Source organism: Ambystoma mexicanum, chromosome 1p (genome assembly GCF_040938575.1).
Source record: "Ambystoma mexicanum isolate Mex_15411 chromosome 1p, UKY_AmexF1_1, whole genome shotgun sequence".
Taxonomy (NCBI): domain Eukaryota; kingdom Metazoa; phylum Chordata; class Amphibia; order Caudata; family Ambystomatidae; genus Ambystoma; species Ambystoma mexicanum.
The window spans coordinates 1,170,086,810-1,170,107,296 of NC_090921.1; the positions used below are offsets into that span (position 1 = coordinate 1,170,086,810).

Here is a 20,487-nt window from a genome sequence, read left to right on the forward strand (position 1 = left end):
TGGCAGTGGTTTACTTTTACTACCATTTTCTGTTTTTACAGCGGGCTGCAGCCACAGTAAGGCACCCAGGAGTGCCCATTTCGTCAAAATGGCCGGTCTTCGTTTTTCGCCATTTCTTGTTGGAAAGGTCCTTCTTGAGATTTACAGGTTTGATCTCTTTGTTCATTTTGTCTTTGGCGGGATTCACAAGTGAAGGCCACCTCTGGCTCCAGTATGTCTGGCAGGGGCAGGAAGTGAGGGAGGTGCCCGAAACCACCTATGCTGTGATTGACAGCCAGGCTCGAATGAATGGGAGAAACCTGCATAAGCAAGGCTTTTTGGCTTGGAAGGCACAGTCGACCACTGGACGAAGGAGTCTGAAGAAGAACTTGGAAGCAACGCCTGCTGCAGCTCCTGGACTGTTGGTTTGCCCAGTGAAGCCCTGCTGCTATGCTGAAGCTCCGAATTTGCCTCGACTAAAGAAGCCATGCAAGGACGATTTCTCCCTTTGAGCTTGTGCGACCAATCAACTCCAAAGTAAGCCCGTCTGGACATCCTCTCGAAGCTGGTTGTATTTCCTCTGCTGCTGCTGGAACCGAAGAGCCAAGGAGAGGAACACCACATTGTGTGCGTTGCTTTTAAGTTGTTGCTTCTGAGAAGGCTGGAAGAATGCAAATGACAAGATGGCCTAAGGACAGGTTGCAAAATGTGTTACATGGTCATTTTGAGCATATGGTACTCGAAATGGCATAATGTGACAAAATTCAAAAGTGCATGCGTGAAAATCAAGAAAGTCGGTAGAAAAACATCCACTGACAGCCTTGACACAGCATGTAAGTAATGAAAATGTTACTAGAAGAAAAACGATACAAAGAGCTCCTGCAATTCAACCTAAGGAGATGTGTGCGGAGTAAAAATAAGGAATTCCATAAAGAAGACATGGTCCCTCTGCACTGATAGCCATAGAGACTGGTGAGTGTGCCCCAAGCAGATGAGCTACGCAAGAAGTAACACAAAAAGCCTTTACTTACCTTGAGAAGTCAGTTCCGCTTCACAACAGCAGCAAATAGTTCAGGGGTTCCATAGATATCTATAGAAGGAAAGCAGCAAAGCAAATCTTTCCTGACACATGGCAAAAAGCCAGGGAGGAAAGTTTAAATGTGACAACCCTCAATAATTTGGAAGCCTCCAAACATTTGAAAGGACACAGGGTTAATGACTGAAGTGGAACTCACACTCCCAAATATCACAAGAAGCTAGAGGAATCTGCACCTACATCTCATAAATCATATGCACCAGACCCAAAGCACTGAGAAGACTACTCCATACTAAGGAGAAAGCACTGCTGCGGTATCTGTCCAAACCAAACTCTTATGACAAGCAGCCTTATTACGAGTTAAGCAGTGCTGTAAAAAAAGTGGTAGTAATCTTGTACCACACCACAAATTCTGAGTTTGGAGGAAAAGTGGAGGATTCACATCAAGCAAAAAAGCTGCAGGTATGTCCTCTACTTTTCCTCGGAAGAGCATCGATTTACTGTAGCAGAATTACCAGTCGTGGTAAATCTGCCAAAATTCCCACAGAGCACGATGGACTTCAGAAATGGGGAACTGCACAGCCCCACCATTGCTCGTAATTCTGTGGTAAGCCCACAGGAACGAGGGGCGGTAAGGTAAATACAATTTTGATGGTAATTCAGCAAATTTAAGCATTCTCAAGATCGGAGCAGTCACATCAGGGTTCCAAGCTTCACCCAACAGGCACATTTGGGTTACACGCCTCCAGAACCTACATGCTGCTTGCCTTGTGCGGCTTGACACAAAGAGGCAAGGGCATTGGGCAAACAAGGGCTGGTATTGAATATATGCTGGGACACCATCTGCATCTCCAGGTAACCAGACCTGCGAGGTAAGCAATTAGACAACTGCATTGTACACCAGCTTCAGGTTCCCTTATCCCAGGTGTCTCATCAACTGCAGTGGCTCCAAAGCTGACCCGCATTCGTGGATATATTTTCTGATCAAGGGAACTGTTCAGATGAATTTTCAAAACCAGCCCTTTTGTGGGGTTCTGAGAGGCCAATGTAGTCATTGAGCATGGGTATTGATACTTAGTCTGGGCAAACTCAATCATGCCAACATGAGCAGATCAGTAAGGCAGACTTTAGGAGCCATGGGGGTGGTATGGAAGTACAGTTAACCACACAGAGACCGTCAGCTATTAAAGTCCACAGAGTACAAACATATACTAATGTATTGTAACCAGATCTGCAAGGTAATTTAAGGAAGGCATGGTATCAAACAGTGAAGACAGACAAGTGATTACAGTTCAAGGGTGTTTATTGAACTTCAAATGGGTTGGTTGGACGCCTATCTAAACCTAAAGATAAGGATGGGAGCAAGCTACGACTATCAAATAATAATAACAGTCCTAGTCAAGTCTCTGTCAAAAATAAAAGGGCCTATACTAATAAACACATTGCCAATCCTTGCTTCTAGACACAAAAGGGTGTAGGACAATGGTGTATGTAAAAAGTAAAGTGTTAAAGAAATAATATGTCAGGACGATTGAGCAGTTGACGTCCCTTCCCCACGTTTTCAGCATGGTGCAAGGCAGCATGTTCGAACTCTGCACACACTCTGGCTTCTCGGCTACAAGGATAAAGTTCAGAGCAAAGACATCAGGGCCTTCTGCCAAAGCCTCTTTCTGTCTCTTACTGCAGAGGGTCTGTCATAACAAACAAAGTCTCAAAGTTCAATTCCTATCAGGATTTTCACATGCACAAGTTCTCACTTTCAATGTTCATCGTGGGTCACCCTCTGCAGGCTTAGACCTCCTTTTATCACAATGTTCACATTTGGTCTCCCTCATTCGGGCTCGAACCATGGACCACCCTCGTTCGGGTCCCCTTTTTACCAAAATCGAAGACTTTTGAATGTGCGATGGATTTTGCTTAAACCGTCGCAGGACCACTTCGATTTACTACACACGATTCTTTTCATCAATCTTCTACTTTTAAATTCTCCTGGTGGGATATCTTACAAATACCTTCAATTGAACACATTCACGGTGCCGGACCACTCTTTCAACTGTATCGTATCTTGCCTTCTTAAGTTCAAACATTCATCAGCAGTTTAGCTTTACTCACGTCTTTCATCACTGTTAGTGAGAATTCTCAGAAATGTGCTAATTCCCTCCACCTTATAGACCTCCAGCAACTTTGCTGGATTTTGAGGACTTAATTTCTTTAACCTGGAGAGAGTGAGAACCTTTTTCCCACTCTCTCATGTATTTTAATGTGATTTTGAACTCTGTATTTCTTTTGGTTGTGGAGTCTGATAAACTCCATAGGCATCATCTTTTACATTGTGTCACACAGCACCTTTAGTGCAGTGGCACAGGGAAGTCTTTCAGATTTCCCAAAGGTTTAAATACCTTCTCTGGGATAAACTACTGTTTCCCAGAGCAGTAAAGTGAAATTGACTTTACTTACATTTGTAACTTTCTAGACCCAGCACACACTATCTTACAATAGGGTGCTGGAGGGGTTACGTAGTATCCCCTTTGTCTAGCTTCTCATGTAACTTTTTTTTATGTTACCCTTTTCTCACTGGATGGCTAGTGGCAGTGGTTTTGTTTTAACTACTGTGGTGTGCATTTACCGCGGGCTGCGTTCGCAGCTGCAGTAAAGCACCCAAGGGTGTCATTTGTGTCAAAATGACCCCGTTATTCTTTTTTCGCCATTTCTTTGTGGAAAGGTCCTTCTTGAGATTTACACTGCGTGCCAAGCCAGGTTTGCTCCCATTGTTCGCTTTGCCTTTGGCGGGAGTCACGAGTGAAGGCCGCCCTGGCTCTGGCTCCAGGGTGTCTGGGGTAGGCAGGAAGTGAGGGAGGTGCCCGAAACTCCCTGTGCTTAGTCTCCTAGGAGACCGAAATGCACTCTGTGGTGATTGGCCGGATGACTGTCCGGCAAGGACAGCCACCCTGCTGAGTGACTGACAGCCAGGCTGGAATGAATGAGAGAGAACGAACTGAATAAAAGCCAAGGCTTTTGTCTTGGAAGACAGAGTCGACCACAGGACGAAGGAACCGAAGAAGAACATGAAGAGGACGCCTGCTGCAACTCCTGGACCGTTGGTTTGCCTGGAGAAGCCCTGCTGCTGTGCTGAAACTCCAAATTCGTATCGACAGAGAAGCCCCTGCAAGGACGACTTCTCCCCTTGAGTTGGTGGGACCAATCAACTTCAAAGTAAGCCACCTGGACATTCATCTCGGAGCTGGTTGAATTTCCACAGAGTTGCTGCTGGAAACCGTATAGCCAAGGAGAGGAACACCAGATTGTGTGTGTTGCTTTTAAGCTGGCCTACAAGTTCCAGGAAGATCCTCCGGACTCTCAGGAAGCAGGAGAGACTGAGCCTGAGCCACCTCAACACAGTGCGGGACCCCAGAAGCAAGTAAAGTCCATCTCGACAGCCAGGAACCGCAGTGTTGCTATTTGCAGTAGTCGCGAGGAGCTGAAACACTGAACAGCCACTGAATTGAAGATTGCCAGTTATGAGCAGTGACCATCACATTACAGTGCAGGAGTCCCCAGAAGTCCTCCCTCTTGTCCCCACGACTGAGGCCCAGGAACAGTGAGATCTGCAGAGCTGCACAGGAACAGATGTCATCTGCTGCACTTTTTCTTCAATACCAAGGTACTGTAAAGTCTCAGAGAACCTACCTCTCACTGTAGAGTTGCTTGCACCTTCTACTACTCACAAGCCTTATCAGCTTGTGGCCCTACATTTGATTCTTCTTTTGTTCAAAGACTTCTAAAACATAGAGCAAAGACGTTTCTACTTACCTACCAGAAATGCTTCATCCTATATAAGACTTTTGCCCTCTTACTTTTGCTTAGCCTATTGTACTGAATACCTTTTCTTGGGGGATCCAAAAGTATTTGCCTGTTTAAGAATATTTGTGGTCTCTTGTATGTTCTGAATAACCCTTTCCTTTGACTTATTACTATCTGATTCTAAATGCAACAGCGAGATATTAATGTCCCCAGCACCCTAACAATTGAAGTCAACCGCGGGTGTAGGTAGTGTCTGTGGGCCATTCCAAAGGGGTATCTACTGATTTAGAGATATTAAGAATGTGCATTTCCTGAAGTGAATTTGAGTGTAAATATTATATTGCAACCTTCTGAAGGCTTATTCTAACTGACTGATAAATTAATAATTGTTTATTCAAGAAACCTTGAGTGTAAGTGTTTATTTGAAAACCTGTCACTGTGAATCTCTGTGCAACTCCCCTACAGCTCACATTGACCCCTCTTGAGATAAGCCTGGCTGCTCAACACGCTACCAAAACTGTGTAGTACAAGCTTATACCAAACGTTGGGTTTCCTATACCTGTAGTCAGTGGTTTGTAGTGTTCCCAGGGGGAACTGCATACAAACTTTGCCTAACACTCAGACACATTCAACACTTAATTCTAGCGCTTGTTATACAATGTTGCCGCTTGCAACCTTGACTTCAACACAGACTGATCTTGCATCAGTCTCCTCAACTCACCGGCTGTGTTGATCTCTTGGGCGCTTCTTTGTTCTTGGATCCAAGGATGATACCACAACGGCTGTTCCTCCCCGCCTTGGTTAGTTATGTGGGAGGGCCTCGGTATCTCCGACACACGATGCAGGATTCTTCAGTCTGGTTTCCTGGCCTTACGCTTTCTGCCTTGATGGTTTCTTGAAAGTAACAGCGTCTTGCCGAAAAGGTCAAGGGTATTTCCCTTCTTACGAACCCTTCTGGGTTTGCTGTCTTCCCATGGTGTTTCAGGGAAGAGAGGGATACCGCGTCTCGCCATCCAGTGTCCTACTCCCAGACGACCCCTCACCCAGGTGTTCCTTATGCACTGGTCCACCCACAGGAACTGGATCCAAAAGCGATGGCTGTGTCCTGGCCACCTGGATGGCAGATCCCCGGGGACTAGCGGCAGAAACATCTTCTGGTTTCTCAAAGTAAGCAATCATACAACTGGATTGTACCCCAGCTTCAGGTTCCCTCATCTCAGGTGTATCATCAACTGCAGTGGCTCCAAAGCAGACCCGCATCCGTGGATATCTTGTTGATCAAGGGAACTGTTAACATGGACTTTCAGAACCAGCCCTCTTGGGGGGTTCTGAGAGGCCAACGTAGCCATTGAGCAATGTTATTGATACTTAATCTGGGCAAACTCAGTCATGTCAACATGAGCTGACCACTAAGGCAGACGTCAGGAGCTATGAGGTAGTATGGAAGTACAGTTAACCATACAGCAATTTAAGTTCACACAGTACAAATATATACTAACATAAACATATACTAATGTATTGGTTTAAAACCCCAAAGCAGGTAAAACGTAAGAGCAACATATAATCACAAAACACACATATATACATATATGTACCCAGTTGTTAATCTCACAGTGACAACACATACATTTTACACTAAAACACAGAAAAACAATCGAGCAAAGCAATGAAGCTCTAGCATTTAAAGTGGCTAGAATAATGCATTAAAACATAGACCATATACCCTGCATTACAAACATACGAGAGACAACTACCGTTTGCAGTTCTTCCCTATCAGGTAAATAGGACTAATACTTTAGAGTCAAAAGTTCTAGGTAAGTACCAGAAAGGGGGTTGGAAGTTTCAGAATTTCCCTGCAGAAGCTTGGGTAAAGCCAACAGATTGGTAGAAAGATGTACAGCATGTAAATAAGCATTTAAAGGGGAAAACTCTCAAATGCCACCCAGGGATTACTCAGAGAGAGGTTTTGACATGGGAGGGGTTTGCGAGGGATTGGGGTAGTTGTGAGGAGGTTTGGGGCGATCATTGGCTTGAAATCAACCGATAACAGTCAGCAAGGGAGTGCCATGGAGTGGACTTTGCACACATGCAATCTGGATGGTGGGAGAGGGGCACAAAAACAGTTAAGTACACTACCACCCCTTACTCAGATTTTCCAAGTGCCCCCGCCTGGGATACCCAAAGTCACTGGGGACTGTAAGGGTGCATAAGAAGTACTCTGACACAAAGGTGGCATGTTTGGGGTGTAAGGGTGCAGAAGTACGAGTCTGACATAGTGATGGCATGCTTGTTGGCAAAGACCTTTATTTAAATATAAAAGTAAAGAAAAGGAAAAACTATCTAGCCATATTTCTAAGAGGGCATGCCCTACCTCAACAAAAAGACTAAGCAATCTGTCAGGATGTCCAATAAAGTAAAATGTCCACCTTCCTGTGTCCAAACCCATTTCCGTTCCTTACACTCAAGACTAACTAAAGAAAAACCGTGCATCTTCTTAATCCAGAAGGAGGCTTCTCTCGTTCTGGACCGAACTTAAATGGTCAGTTCTTGTTTAGAAAACACAAGTTGTTCTGTAACTTAAAAGTTCTTGATGCGCGGAATGCGCCTCCTCCATCTCTGTCCCTTGCTTCCTCTCCTGCCACTCTTTCTTCTATAGTTCCCCACATGTCTTTGTATTTCTGTAGGGTAGAAGACCTCAACCATATAGACCATACTGGGACAAGGAAGAGTGAGGGCTACCCAGATGGAGTTCATACAACCTCTGACACGAAGACGAAAAGGCAAGGAGGAAAAAGTCCACTGTGGAACCAACATACGTGGTACAGTCATCCAGAGCCAAAGATAAAAGGAATGAAGGACTGTGTACTTGGTCAGATGCTCCCTGCAAGAACTGAGAACCGGCTAGAGTCTCACCGTAGAGAACAGGAAAGGCTGACAGAACCTTGCCGAGCATACACTGTGTTCCTTTTTGTCCAGGCTAGAGAATTGGATTCCGGGAATGGGACCATGCAGTCGGACCGAGAGTGCAGACCTGGGACCGCTGCGAGATCATGCAGAGTGCTGGAAGGCGTGCGGAAACCTGCAGCAGGAAGAAGCAGTTCCTCAAAGCCACACAAGCAAGCCAGTAATGCCTCACAAAGGAACTTGGGTTACCAGAGCAGGTGGTAGAGATAACTGAGAATGAAGGAGACGGTTGGGGAATGCTGAAGAACCCCATCTCCCTTGTACCAGTACTTGGGAAAAGCTAAGAAACTGACATGAGCACCAGTGCCTGGCAGGTTAGTGAACCAGGCCTGGGTACACCATCCAATAAACCTGAGAGAGGGGCATGGGGCCCGTAGGAAATCGGGGACGTCCCCCAACCACAGCACACCAAGGTCTGGCGCCCAGACGAAGTCGGGGAAGCCCCGCACCAGCTGCACATTAGGGACACGAAGTCGGGGCAGCCTCGCAAGAACAGTACTTGGGGGTCAGGGACCCATTGCAACCCAAAGAAGCATTCAGCCAAGGGGCTGGAGTCCACAACAAGCCAGGAAGGTGCTGAGAAAACACAAAGGGGTCTGGGACCTACACAAAAGAGAGAGAAGTAGCACAACAAGTCGGGGAGATGCAGAGAGAACCCAGAGGGGACTGGAACCCACACAAGAGAGAGAAAGAGGGGCGAGAAGTGAACCAGATTTGATGTTACATTTGTGAACCAGAGAAGGAACAGGGGAAGAGACTCCCTCCCCACCCCCCTGATATTTGGGAACTGTTTGTTTATGAAATAAGGCCTATAGTCGAGTCTGGCAGGATAGTGAACCAGGCTGGTTTAATTTGTGAATCTGAGAAAGAACAGGGGTAGAGAAGACCCTGCCTGATACTTGGGAACTGTGTTGTTTGTGAAATAATACCGATTGTGAAAGAAAAGAGGATGGAAGGCAATTCCACATTCATCCTGTTGTGTTTTTGTATACATTTGGAGGAGCATCTAACATCTTCTCCCAAGGTAGTAGTCACTGGTTCCAGAGAGGGTTTCCATCCCCATGAGATCCACCCGCTGAGTACCACCACTAGGGGGACTGTCGGGTAGCGACCTCCCTTCTCTGGCCCCATTGGAAGGGGCTCCCCCCATGAGAGCAGTGACAATACCCTGGGATTCGTCACAGGGGCTAAAGATGTGTATTAGATAATAAAGCAAGAGAAAACCTATTTTTCCCTACTCCTAGGTGGGCTTTCCCTGTTTCAACTAAAGATCTAAGATGACTGTGAGGATGTCTGTTAAAGTAAATGTGTCCACCGCCCTTTGTTAAGAAAACCTTACTTCTGTCCCTTACACTATAAACTAAAGAATAAAGCAGTACTGGTCTGGTACCAGGAGAATGCCTCCCGTGCCCTGGGTTACGATCAAAATTCCACACAATATTTCCTTGGTGTGCCAGGAGAATGTCTCCCTTCTCCTGGCGTTCTGTTTCAAATAGACTGGGCGAATGACTCCCTTCCTCATGTCATCAAGTTCCAAACAATATTTACTTTGTAGGCCAGGAGAATGCCTCCCTTCTCGTGGCTTTCAGTCTCAGTCTCAAATTATCCCAGGTCAATGACTACCTTCCCAAGGCCTGTTGGACCTTCTTACTGGTCCGAGTTAATAGGAGAATTACTCCCTTCTCCTGGTTATCATAAAACAATCTTTAACAACCACAGAGAATGATTCCCTTCCCCTGGTCTTCTCATTAGATTTCATACTTACAACACCCAGCTCCGAGTGTTATGGGGGTCCGCTGCCCTGGCTTCTCTCTTCTTTGGTTTGGCTAACGTGGTTCACTTCCCTGCCAAGTACTGCCACGAGGAAGATGGCTCACATCACTCTTGGTTTGGGTCCCCGACACTTGTTTCTCTCCCCTTCTCTTTATGTCCCCTTGGCTGCCTTGTTTACCAAGTACTGACACACGGAGGATAGTCCTGCTCATTATGACCGTGCAGGGTTTTTGCCTCCTGTACTTTCCAGCCCCTATCGGTCCCTGCGCCTCTCCCGTTAACTTGCCTGTTCATGAGTTGCACGGCTGGTTCTTCCTGGAGTCTCTATCCTACTCCGTGTGCTGCATGGGCATCTCCATGTATCAGTGCCTTCACCTCGCGGATCTCCTGCCCTTGAACTGATGGTATGGATGCTGCCTCTTGCGCTTGTGCCACCGCCTGCCAGCCTCCCGTTACCGACTGGACATTGGGCAAACGAGTCCCGTGGTCCTCTTTACTCTGTGAGAGGACTGCTCTTGGCTCATTCCTGGCCTCCTTCGCATCTGCTTCCTGCTTCCCGGGCCCCACCAGCTCTCGTCCTGGTTGGCTGAGTCTCCGCGGTAGACAGTCCTTCTTTGATGTTTATGGCATAAGAAGAACCACACCTCCGCAGTAGTCTATACGGCTTCAGTTCCTTCTTGGGATTGCTCTTCATTGTTCCTCTGTCCCACCTCGCCCCAGTATTTGGATTACCTATGTTCCTGATGTTGTTCTTCGTCCATGTACCTTTGCAGAAGAGATAGTCTACTTTACAACAGTAGATAGGTTTACTGTCTACAAAGAGGTTAGCAGAAGGAGAAGCTAGAGTGTAAGGGGGTCAGATGTTCTCATAAGGGCTATACCCTAGAGGACCATTGGGGAGAAGTGACGACACGTAGTGAATCGTCACAGGGCATTTACTTCCTGTAGTTGGCCCAGTTGATGGAGGTCATGGCTGAACATACTGTTGGGACAGGGTTCAGCTATGTGGCAGTTCAGATCTCTGGTTTTGAGATCGCCCATATGGACTCACACAGCTGGACTGGACAGGCTAGAAATCTAATCACAGCAGACACTGCAGGTCCCATGATGTGAAAAAACAGCAAGGATACAGCAGACACAGGGCAGCAGCAAAGGAACCCAAGTCAGGGTTTGGCAGGTGTTATTTGTGGGGGCATGGTTTCAGGACGGCTCCTCTTCATCCAGGTGGGTAGCCCGTAGGATGGTTCTGGGTCACTTCCAAACAGCAGGCTTCAGGTGCAGGGTGCAGAACTAGTTGGTCCCACGTCCCAAAGGATGGAAGCACCAACACTGGTCTTCTGTGGTTGCAGAAAATGTATTTGGTAATGCTGGTTGTCCTTGGCATCTGTCTTCCAGGTCTTCAGTGCCGGCTCTTCTTTGGAATCTTGGCTCCAGTGGTTGACCTGCGAAACAGGGGCAGGGATCCTCTTAGTAAACATTCAAGCTAGGGGCTGCCCCGGTACACCAATGGCAAATATCTTCATCATATAAACAGGTCAGGGATGTCCTTTCTACCCAGCAACACACTTTCTGGCAGGAATGGTAATGGGACCAGACAGTTCCACTCCAAATTCAGCCCTGACCAGTTCTTCTACACAAAGACACTAGCATAGGGATCCAAGCCGGATGCCAGGAAATGCACTCCCTTATATGGGGTTTCCTGGCCAGAAAGCAAGATGGCCAAATGACAGGATTTAATGTACATGACGCAGAAATTATGAGTTGAAGTGCCATTATTCAGTAAAACCTGGTGAAGCATGGTAGGGCAGAGCAAAAAAATAAGTAAAACATTGTTCACTGCCACCAGCCTGTCCTAGACACATCAAAACGCTAAAGTAAAAAGGATGGTACAGACAACAAAGGAAAAACTGATACAAAGTACCCCTGCAGGTCTTCATTGTATGGTGATGTGGGCTGTATTAAAAATTTGACCGGAAATCATGAAAGGGGACACAATTCCCCTGCACCAGTAACCTAATTGTCTAACCAGTGCCCCCAACACAAATGAGTCGAGGAAGGTAAAGGAAGCTCAGTTCAGGGCATAGCAAATTGCTGGGGGTTCCATTGGTGTCAATGGAAGGAAAGTAGCAAAAAGAAGTTCACAGGTAGGTACTTGGGCAAGTGTTCAGGAAGTTTAGTATGTCTCCAGGAACTAGACTAGTCGTCAGCCAACAAATAGGTTTTTCAGGAAAAGTCTAACACCTTCAAACAAAGTTTCATAAAAGATTGCACAAGCAATTCCAGGTCACTGTGGGGACCCCCAGTGAGGAATTCCTGACAAGGACTCCACTGTCTTCTATCGGGTTGGATGAAAGTTTAGGGAGTGCACTTTTAGACCATGTAATCCTCATCAGGTGAGGGGGAACGAGAAGTGATAATTACACTTTTCCTATGGTAAGGAAAGATTTTCTTTTTGCAATTTTCCTGCAATCGATTTCTATGGGACACCCTTTCTTTTGTTTGTTTTTAACCAGGTTCTGACTTTTTGGAGGCAAGTAAAGCCTTCTGCTTTACTTCCCTTGCCCGTTTTGCTAATTCTAATGGGGTAACTGACTAGTGACTAAGGCGTCAGTACTAATAGACTATGTCTCTCTTGATGAATTCTTGTATTGTTCCAATGGCACACACTAACTTACAGTGAAGTGCAGTTAGTATAATTTGTATCCTTATATCGTTTTATATAATGTTTTTTGGTTACTTTTACAATGTGCCTATGACAAGCTAGTTGCAGCAGTGATATTTTTAATGTTTTGTGTTATTTTACTCATGCACTTTTGTGTGTGTGCCAGAGAAGGGGGCTGCGATTGGCCAGTCTGAATCCACATCTCTGATGCCTGAAAGTCTGTTGCTGGGCAGATGTGGTGACCAGTGGCTATCTAGTGGTTAATAGCCACTGGCTGTTTGAATAGCGCAGATCCTTACCATTGCTGGGCTTGCTCCTAGCCTGAATCTTGGATAAAAGGAAGACTCCTGCAACTGTTCTGCAGATCATCGATGGAACCAAGACATGGCCCCTGCAGCTGAACAGCATCGACTCCAGTGTTGTCAAGGTGAAGCTTTGCTCCTCTGTCCAGATCTCAAGAAGGCCTTTGTTGGTGCTTTGACCCCTGAAACTATGTTAACAACCAGTCTCAACCACTGCTCGAGGATCTGTGCCTGTTGAGGCTGCGGAAGTGTCACTGGACAAACCAGTGGACAGGCCAGCGCTCTCCTGGCCTAACTTGCTGCAGATGTCATTGTTCCTAGTAGAGCCTTGGAACTTGGCAGATCTTCAGCTTGCGCCACAAGTTACCTGCTCCTGAATTGTCAGCCGTCTCACTCCAAGGGAAGCTGTATAAGTGTGTGTCGCCGCCTGAACGTTATGTTATGTTATGTGGTATTTGTATAGAGCCTGCTGCCATTGGTATGGCCTCAAAGCACAGTGAGTATGAACACTCTTTGGAAGACTGTAGTCTGTGTTGAAAAGTAATGAAAGGAGTGGTCAAATGTGTGCGTGCATTTATTGCCAAATCGAAGGTAGGTAGAACATCGCTAGATCTCAGGAGCCCATACTACAAAGGCTCGAGGAACGGGTGCTGTGTCAATGTGTCAAGCTATGTGAACAGCTGGACCGAATTTAGCATGGGACACAGCTGTATTCTATGGGTCGTAGCAATGTACGTTAAGGGTAAGGTATTAGTCAAATAGAATACATCTCAAAGGTGTGAGACTGTGAGCAGCTGGACAGAAATGTTTTGTGGCGCTCAGCTGTATTCTGTGTGTGATATGAGAGTGCAGCGAAATATCACAGAGGTGAGGCAAGATGAAAGTGTGGCAGAGCGTCGTAGTGGCGAGATTCAAAGCAGCAAACCCACATTTGGAAAACTCAGGGAAGCAAAATGCAAGTGTGGCAAAATACAACCGCAATATGCAAGTGTGGCAAAATACAACAGTGGTAAGATTCAAAGCAGAAAACGTACATTTGGATCACTTTGGGAAGCCAAATACAAGAATCAAACGGTGGTTTAAAAAAACCACCACCAAATTCGACTACCATTACCGCCACTTGGCACTGCATAATTTCCACAGGACTACAAGTGGTGGTAGGGTAGCATTGGTCACCATTAATGGGGATTTCGGTGGAATTACTGCTAGCAGTAGTTGCGCCGGCGGTAATTCTGTTGATTTTGCCTGTTTTGGGTGGTAAACTGGAGGATTTACCTCCAGCTCCCCCGCCTTAACTCCCACATTGTTGTGCGGTAATGTGGCAGTCACAAAATTATGGCCACATTGCCACCGATTTTTGCCCACACTGCTGGCTGCGTAATGAGCCTTGTAAGGAAGGCATGGTATCAAACAGTAAGACAGACACAGTGATCACAGTTCAAGGGTGTTTATTGAACTTCAATTGGGTTTGAAAAACGCCTATCCAAACCCAAATATAAAGATGGGAGCAAGCTACGACCATCAATTAATAATAACGCATTCCTAGTGGTGTCTTGTCCAAAAAAAAAAAAGGGGCCTATACTAATAAACCTATTGCCAATCCTTACTTATAAATACAAATAGCGTGGGATACAATGTTATGCAAAAGAAAAGTGTTCAAGAAATGATATGTCGGGATATTCAAGCCATTGTCCTCCCTTCCCCTCGTTTTCAGCACGGGACAAGGTGGTACACTTAAACTTAACACAGTCTCTGGCTTCTCTAGTACGAGGATGCAGTTCAAATCTCAGTATCCGGGCCTTCTATGTCAAAGTTTCTTTGTCATTCAAAGTCTTTTAGTTCAGAGGGCCTGATGCGACAAACATTTAAAGGTTTCTTTCCGCTTAACATTCTCATGTACCACTTCTTGGGTGAATCTCAAATTCACTCCAGCCCCCCTCCGCCGGGGTCAGACCCACTTCAACAGAAAGCTTTCATTTGCTCTCCCTTTGTCGGTCTCGGACCAAATCCATATACTTTTCTAAACTTGATTTGCTTCATCTAAATTGAAGACCTTCGATTGTGCGCGGGATTTGACTTGGCCCATCGCAGGACAACTTCGATTCACACTTATTAAATTGATCTCCCTCCATCGGGCTCGGATCAACGTTATCTACTTTTATCACTTTTCAGCTGGGTACCTTACAAGGACCTTCGATGGAGCACCCATGTGGGGCCGGACCATTCTGTCAAAGGTATTGCAACTTGATTTAAAGTTCAATCACTCATCAGCAGTTTAACTTCATTCGCATCTCCGGTCCCGCATCGGTCTCCCCAACTCACCGGCTGTGTTGCTTTCACTGAAGCGGCTATGTTCTTGAAGCCAAGGACAGTACCACAGTGGCTGGAGATTCTCCTTCCTTGATTACTGACGCGGGAGGGCCCTGGGTACCTCCGATACACAATGCAGGATTCTTTAGCTTGGTTTCCTGTTCTTACGGTTTCTCTCGAGGTTTCGTGAAAGTAAAGGTCAAGGGAACTTCCCTCCTTGCGACACCCTTCTGTTTCGCCGTCTTTCTCTTCTTGTTAAACTGCCATCTTGCAACTGCTGTCGCCTTGTGTGCTTTGCCTCGCTCACAGAGTGCTCTTGTGCTCTGCCTTCTATCCGTGTGGGGAAGTGTAATGGAAGTTAGGTGTGAATGATTGTCGATAATAACCTGACCATAGTATTGGGACATGTCAGGAACACGGCTCAGGTGTTAGTCTGTTTTCCCTTGGAACAGGCTGTCAGTGAGAAAGTGCTTGTGTTGTAAAAGGGGGTGGGGGTTGAGTTCCTAACTATCCTACTGGGAATGGGTGGGGTAAAGGTGTTACAGGAAGGGGATACTTTGCCCCACCATCTGGTGTCTCACTCCCCAAAGACCCCTCACCCAGGTGATCCTCCTGCACTGGTCCAACCCCAGGAACTGGATCCAAAAGCGATGGCTGTGTCCTGGCCATCTGGATGACAGATCCCCGGGGACTAGTGGGTGAGACACCTTCTGGTTTCTCCCAGCCTCAATGTATTAAAACAGTGCCACCTCAACTTAAGTAATTGTCAGTTTATCTTGGCAACCTCTCGGGACGTAGTATTTGCTCCAAATTGGAGGTCTCTCAAGAAAACGGCACCAGCTAATTGGTTGTGACATCGCAGGAGTGCAACACATCCTGCCCACAGGGAAGAACCTAGGCACATTCTCTTTAAATAGAAGCCTAGAACAGCAAATGCAGTATGAAGACATTCAATGCATTGTAGACCCATGCAGCACACCCACAGTCTCCAATAGTCACACTTACCGTTTCCCTGCTGCCGAAGGGGAGGATTCTCTGCAAAAGAAAACAAAGGTTCAGAAATTCTAACCTTCAAACATGAAAGAGCTCTGCTTATTAGTGAGGGTGTACTAACAGTTCAACGCTTTTCTGGTGTAGTGTTGGAAATTATGAGTAGAAAATGTCTGTATTTCTGGTCAGCTTCTCTGGATTCCTGGGATTGTGTGAATCAACAAAGGGGTGTATCAGGAACAGCAGATATACTCCAGTTAAGAACTCGGACAAAAAGGGAAAATGATACCGCTTTCTGGAGGGAGAATAATCACTTGGTGAGATAAAGGTTTACATAGCCACACCAATAGGTCTGTAAGCTGGACTGCTTTGAAAAATGTGTCCACTGAGTGGCTTTTATGTACCTGCTGGGAAATACTTCGAACAGACCATTTTGTTTTTTGCTTTAAAGCAAGGCCATCCCCTCACGGCACCTAATCTGGTGTAATAGCTGAGTGAGGTAAGCGCTTGCTTTAAAAATAACGGCCCAGTCAATAGTGATGGATTCAAATACAGCAAGATTGGTTCAGCACTTCATCTGTCTAAGGACTATGGATTGAATCCCGTTGTTTTTGTTTTTTTATTTAGTTTATCATAAATCTTTTATAATTCCCAAAAAAAAAAAAAACACTTTTCATCCTTTAAAAATAAATAAAAGCTTTATTGGGGTTTTGCTTACATCCTGTTAACAAACATAACAACCATGCATGCAATAGACGGGTGTATCATACAGCATATTATAGTATCTCGGAGCACATTTCGGGTCTTTGCCATTTGCAACATATACATTATCTTGTGTGGGTTACAGAGGTATGCTCCGTGGGGCGACCGAGGGGTGGGGAGGCAGCCTTCGATATGTTGGTTCCAGGCTATCAGTAAGCCACAGTGAATGTTGTACCGCTGCACATTGTCTAGGGGAGTGCCAGTGTTTTTTGTTTTACCCACTGGGGCTTTCTGAGTCAGACTCTGCTGGGGGCGAGAACATTGTTTTTACCAATGTGTTCCACGTGTCAATGCTCACATTGCTTTTGTGCATTCACCTTTGTAGTGCTCTATGCCACAAGACCGACTCGTCCAGCGACCAACGTCTCAGGTCTGCCCACCACGCTTCTATCTTCTGGCCGGCTTTTGATTTCCAGACTATCGCAATCCTGCATTTTGCCAGGATGCACATTACGTCCTTAATTTTAGCTAATTGTGCAAACTGCCTGTTGCCTCTTGGGAATAGTTCCAGCAGGTAAGATTCCGGCCGCCAAGCATGCATTTGGATGCCACCTGTAGCCGCTCTTGCTTTGATCTCCTCCCAGAATTTCTCGATCACCGGGCATGACCAGAACATATGCAGCATATTTGCGTTCTCTGTGGCACATCTTGAACATGCCTGCCTTGTCTTGCCATCCATTTTGGATAATCTGTTCGGGGTTAGGTATGCTGTCTGTGTTACGTATAATTGCGTTAGTTGAAATCTGGCGTTTCTGGAGACCTTTTTTTATATACAATAGGGCCCTCCCGCATTCCGTGTCTGTGTCTCTCCCCAGCTTGTTTTACCATATGCTGAGTGCGGGCAATAGCGTGGTGTTATAGTTATGCAGGTACAGTCTGGACACAGTGTGTCCTTCCGCCACATCAAACCATGTGTCAAGGACTTCATTTGCTCCCTCTCCTGTTTTGAGCCCTGGGCCACCTTTTGTTTATTGTCCCCACCATGCTTTTGTATAGCAGAAATTGGCCCTTATGTATATCATGTTCTTCCATTAGGCTCTAGAACTCAATCCACTGTCCTTCTTTCCGTAGGTTGCCTACTTGCTATTCCTTTGGCTTCCCAGTGCCTTCGGAATGCACTTAGCGTTTCCGGTTGGCTATCAATGAGTCCCGTCAGGGGGATATACGTAGAGCAAGGCTCTGGGGTTTTATAAGTCTTCCATGCTCTTCGCCATAGGGTGAGGGCTAATGCAATGAGTAAAGGGGGTTCCTTGTACGGAGTCTTTCCCATTCATATTATCTCTTTTAAATAGCAGTGGCGAAGTGTGGGTTGTAGGAGTAGTGTGTCTAGGGAGGGCTTCTCTCCTAACCAGTTTGCAACAAACTGTAGTTGGCCTGCTAGGTGGTACAACTCGAAATATGGTAGTTTTATCCCACTCTGGTCGTAGTCTTTTTGTAGTGTGCCTAGAGCAACTTTGTTCCTGCACCCACCCCACAGGAATTCTCTTATGGTCGTGTTCAGTTTTCGAAAGAATACTTTGGGTATGTAATACTGCATATTGGTGAAATGGTATAATAGGCGGGGGAGCACTATCATATTCAGCAGTGCTGCACTGCCTGGCATCCCTAGGGGCAACGTCTTCCAGAAGTTCATGGAAGTTACAACAGTCTTGCGCGCCACTAGTGTGTTGTTTTGGTGCGATGCTACTGGGTCATGGTGTATGTTCATTCCTAGATAGCAGAAGGAGTCTCTCGTCCCTTTTAGGCCCAATTCGGGGAACTGCCCCATTCTACGCTTCCTGAGTCTGCCAGGGGGAACAGGCAGGACTTGTCTTTATTGACACGTATGCCTGATAGTGTGGCAAATTCTGTTATGACGTCTAGTAGGTGCGGCAGGTTATCTTCCGGTTGGTTGACATATAGGAGCATGTCATATGCGTAAAGAGAGATTAGGTGGGTAGTGTTGTCTATTCTTATCCGTGCATCTGCATATTCTTTCCTGAGGAAGGCTCCAGGAGCTCCAGGCCCAGTTTATAGAGCATTGGCGGCAGTGGACAGCCCTGCTTCGTGCCTCTGTGGAATTCCCATTACGCCGAGACTTGTCTGCCTGTTTTAATCCTGGCTATGGGTTTCGTGTAGATCAGCTTGATCTATCTCAGAAATCTTGGACCTATCACAAGATGTGCTAACACATGCAGCAGCCAGTCCCAGCGTACTGAGTCGAAAGCTTTCACTGTGTGTAGGGAAGCTACTGCACTGTCTTCCGACGTGTGGTTGGTTTGGTCGATAACGGGGTGAAGCATCCTCCAATTCCACATTTTATTGCGGCCTGGGACATATCCCGTTTGGTCTGTGTGTACTAGGGTGTTTATGACATGTTCTAGTCTATTTTACTATCTTGATTGATCTTAGAAAGAGGTCTATACGACCCACAATCAAGTGGTCGCTTCCTTGGCTTCTGAACCGGTATGATTAATGATTCTTGCATGGTGTCAGGTAGGAAGCTGTGTTCGTATTCTTCGTCATAGACCTCCAGGAGTCTGGGTGCTATCATTGTTTTATATTTTTTATAAAACTCGCCCAGAAGTTTGTCGGGGCATGGGGTTTTGGCCGTTGGGAGGTCCCTTTCTTCTGTGCTCGGAGTAGGTGAGTACAGTTCTTCGTAGAAATGGGAGAAGACCTGATTGATGCCCTTCTGGGTTCTGATGATCTCTCCATCCTGGTTCTGTATCGCGCTTCTTGCTTAGTTAGACCGGCGAGTAGCCTGACAGGCTTGTTGCCCTCGGCATGCAGTTTCTGTGTGTATTTCATGTAGTCGGATTTCCCTAGCTTCTCCCAAAAATGTGATACATTTTAATCTCTGTGCTATCAGCTCTTCTGGTTCTACCCAGTTAGTCCCGCTGTTCTTTCTTCCTTTTTTATATTATCTTCTATGTCTGATAGTTCCCTTAACATGTCCTTTTTGAGGCCCCCCATTCTCCCAATTGCAGCGCCTTGTACCACCACTTTGAAGGCGTCCCAAGGAGTGCATGTCCTGTCTACGCTCTCTGTGTTAAACTCAAAATATTCCTCTATCACGTCTGATATGTGGCTGTGAAACTCCTCTTCCAACAGTGCTTCTGCGCGCAGTCGTCATGTTAGTATAGGGGTTGTCGTGGCAGTGTGCATCCATGTCGCCATTAGTGGGACATGGTCTGAGAGGGTACTTGCCTTAAATTCTATTTCTGTAAATTCACCTAGGGTCTCTGTCCCGGTGAACACAAAGTCGATTTGTGTGTATGTACCATGTGAGGTGCATAAATGGGAGTAGCCGTGGTCCTCGCCGTGCTTCTCCGTCCAAACATCTGCCAGACTGAGGTGGCTCAGGAGAGTTTTTAAGGTTTTCGCTGGTGGGACTGGCTTCCTAAATTTGGTCTCTGATCTGTCTAGTGGCGGGTTGAGTGTACAATTAAACACCCCCCCAGATGTATGCCACTCCTCTGTACGGTGAGATTTGGGGACCGAATGATCTAAAGAACCCGGTGGCATCTTGGGTAGGGGCGTACGTGTTTATCAGGCACACGTCTCTATTTTCCAGTAGGCCGTGTACTATCACCAGCCTTCCTTCTCTGTCCTTGTTGACTTCTAGAAGTTGGAAGGGGACGTTGGGGGCCACCCACGTCAGCACTCCTCTAGCTTAAGTAGAATAGGTTGATCTGCATCCTTTACCCCCCATTTGACAGGTGTGTTTCCTGCAGCAGTGCTACTTTCATCTTTTTCTGTTTAACCATTTGTATACACTTAATTGTTTGACATAGTTATTTAGTCCCCTTACGTTCCATGTGACTATGTTCGTACCTTCAAGTTACAAGTATGTTCGTACCTGCGGTTTGTCGGAGGACCTGCGTCTTCCCATGGGGCCGCTTGTTTCTTTGTTTTCGCTGACGGTT

At 46.2% G+C, this 20,487-nt stretch overlaps 1 protein-coding gene across 2 annotated transcripts in view; it reads right to left on the reverse strand.

Moving 5' to 3' along the window:
- LIN37 (lin-37 DREAM MuvB core complex component) overlaps window positions 1-20,487 on the reverse strand; it is a 470,461-nt gene that overhangs the window by 229,092 nt on the left and 220,882 nt on the right. For both annotated transcript variants that reach the window (XM_069604871.1, XM_069604872.1), the window contains exon 5: window positions 15,833-15,862. In XM_069604871.1, the coding sequence (XP_069460972.1) occupies window positions 15,833-15,862 (30 nt within the window). The remainder of the gene's footprint in view (window positions 1-15,832; window positions 15,863-20,487) is intronic.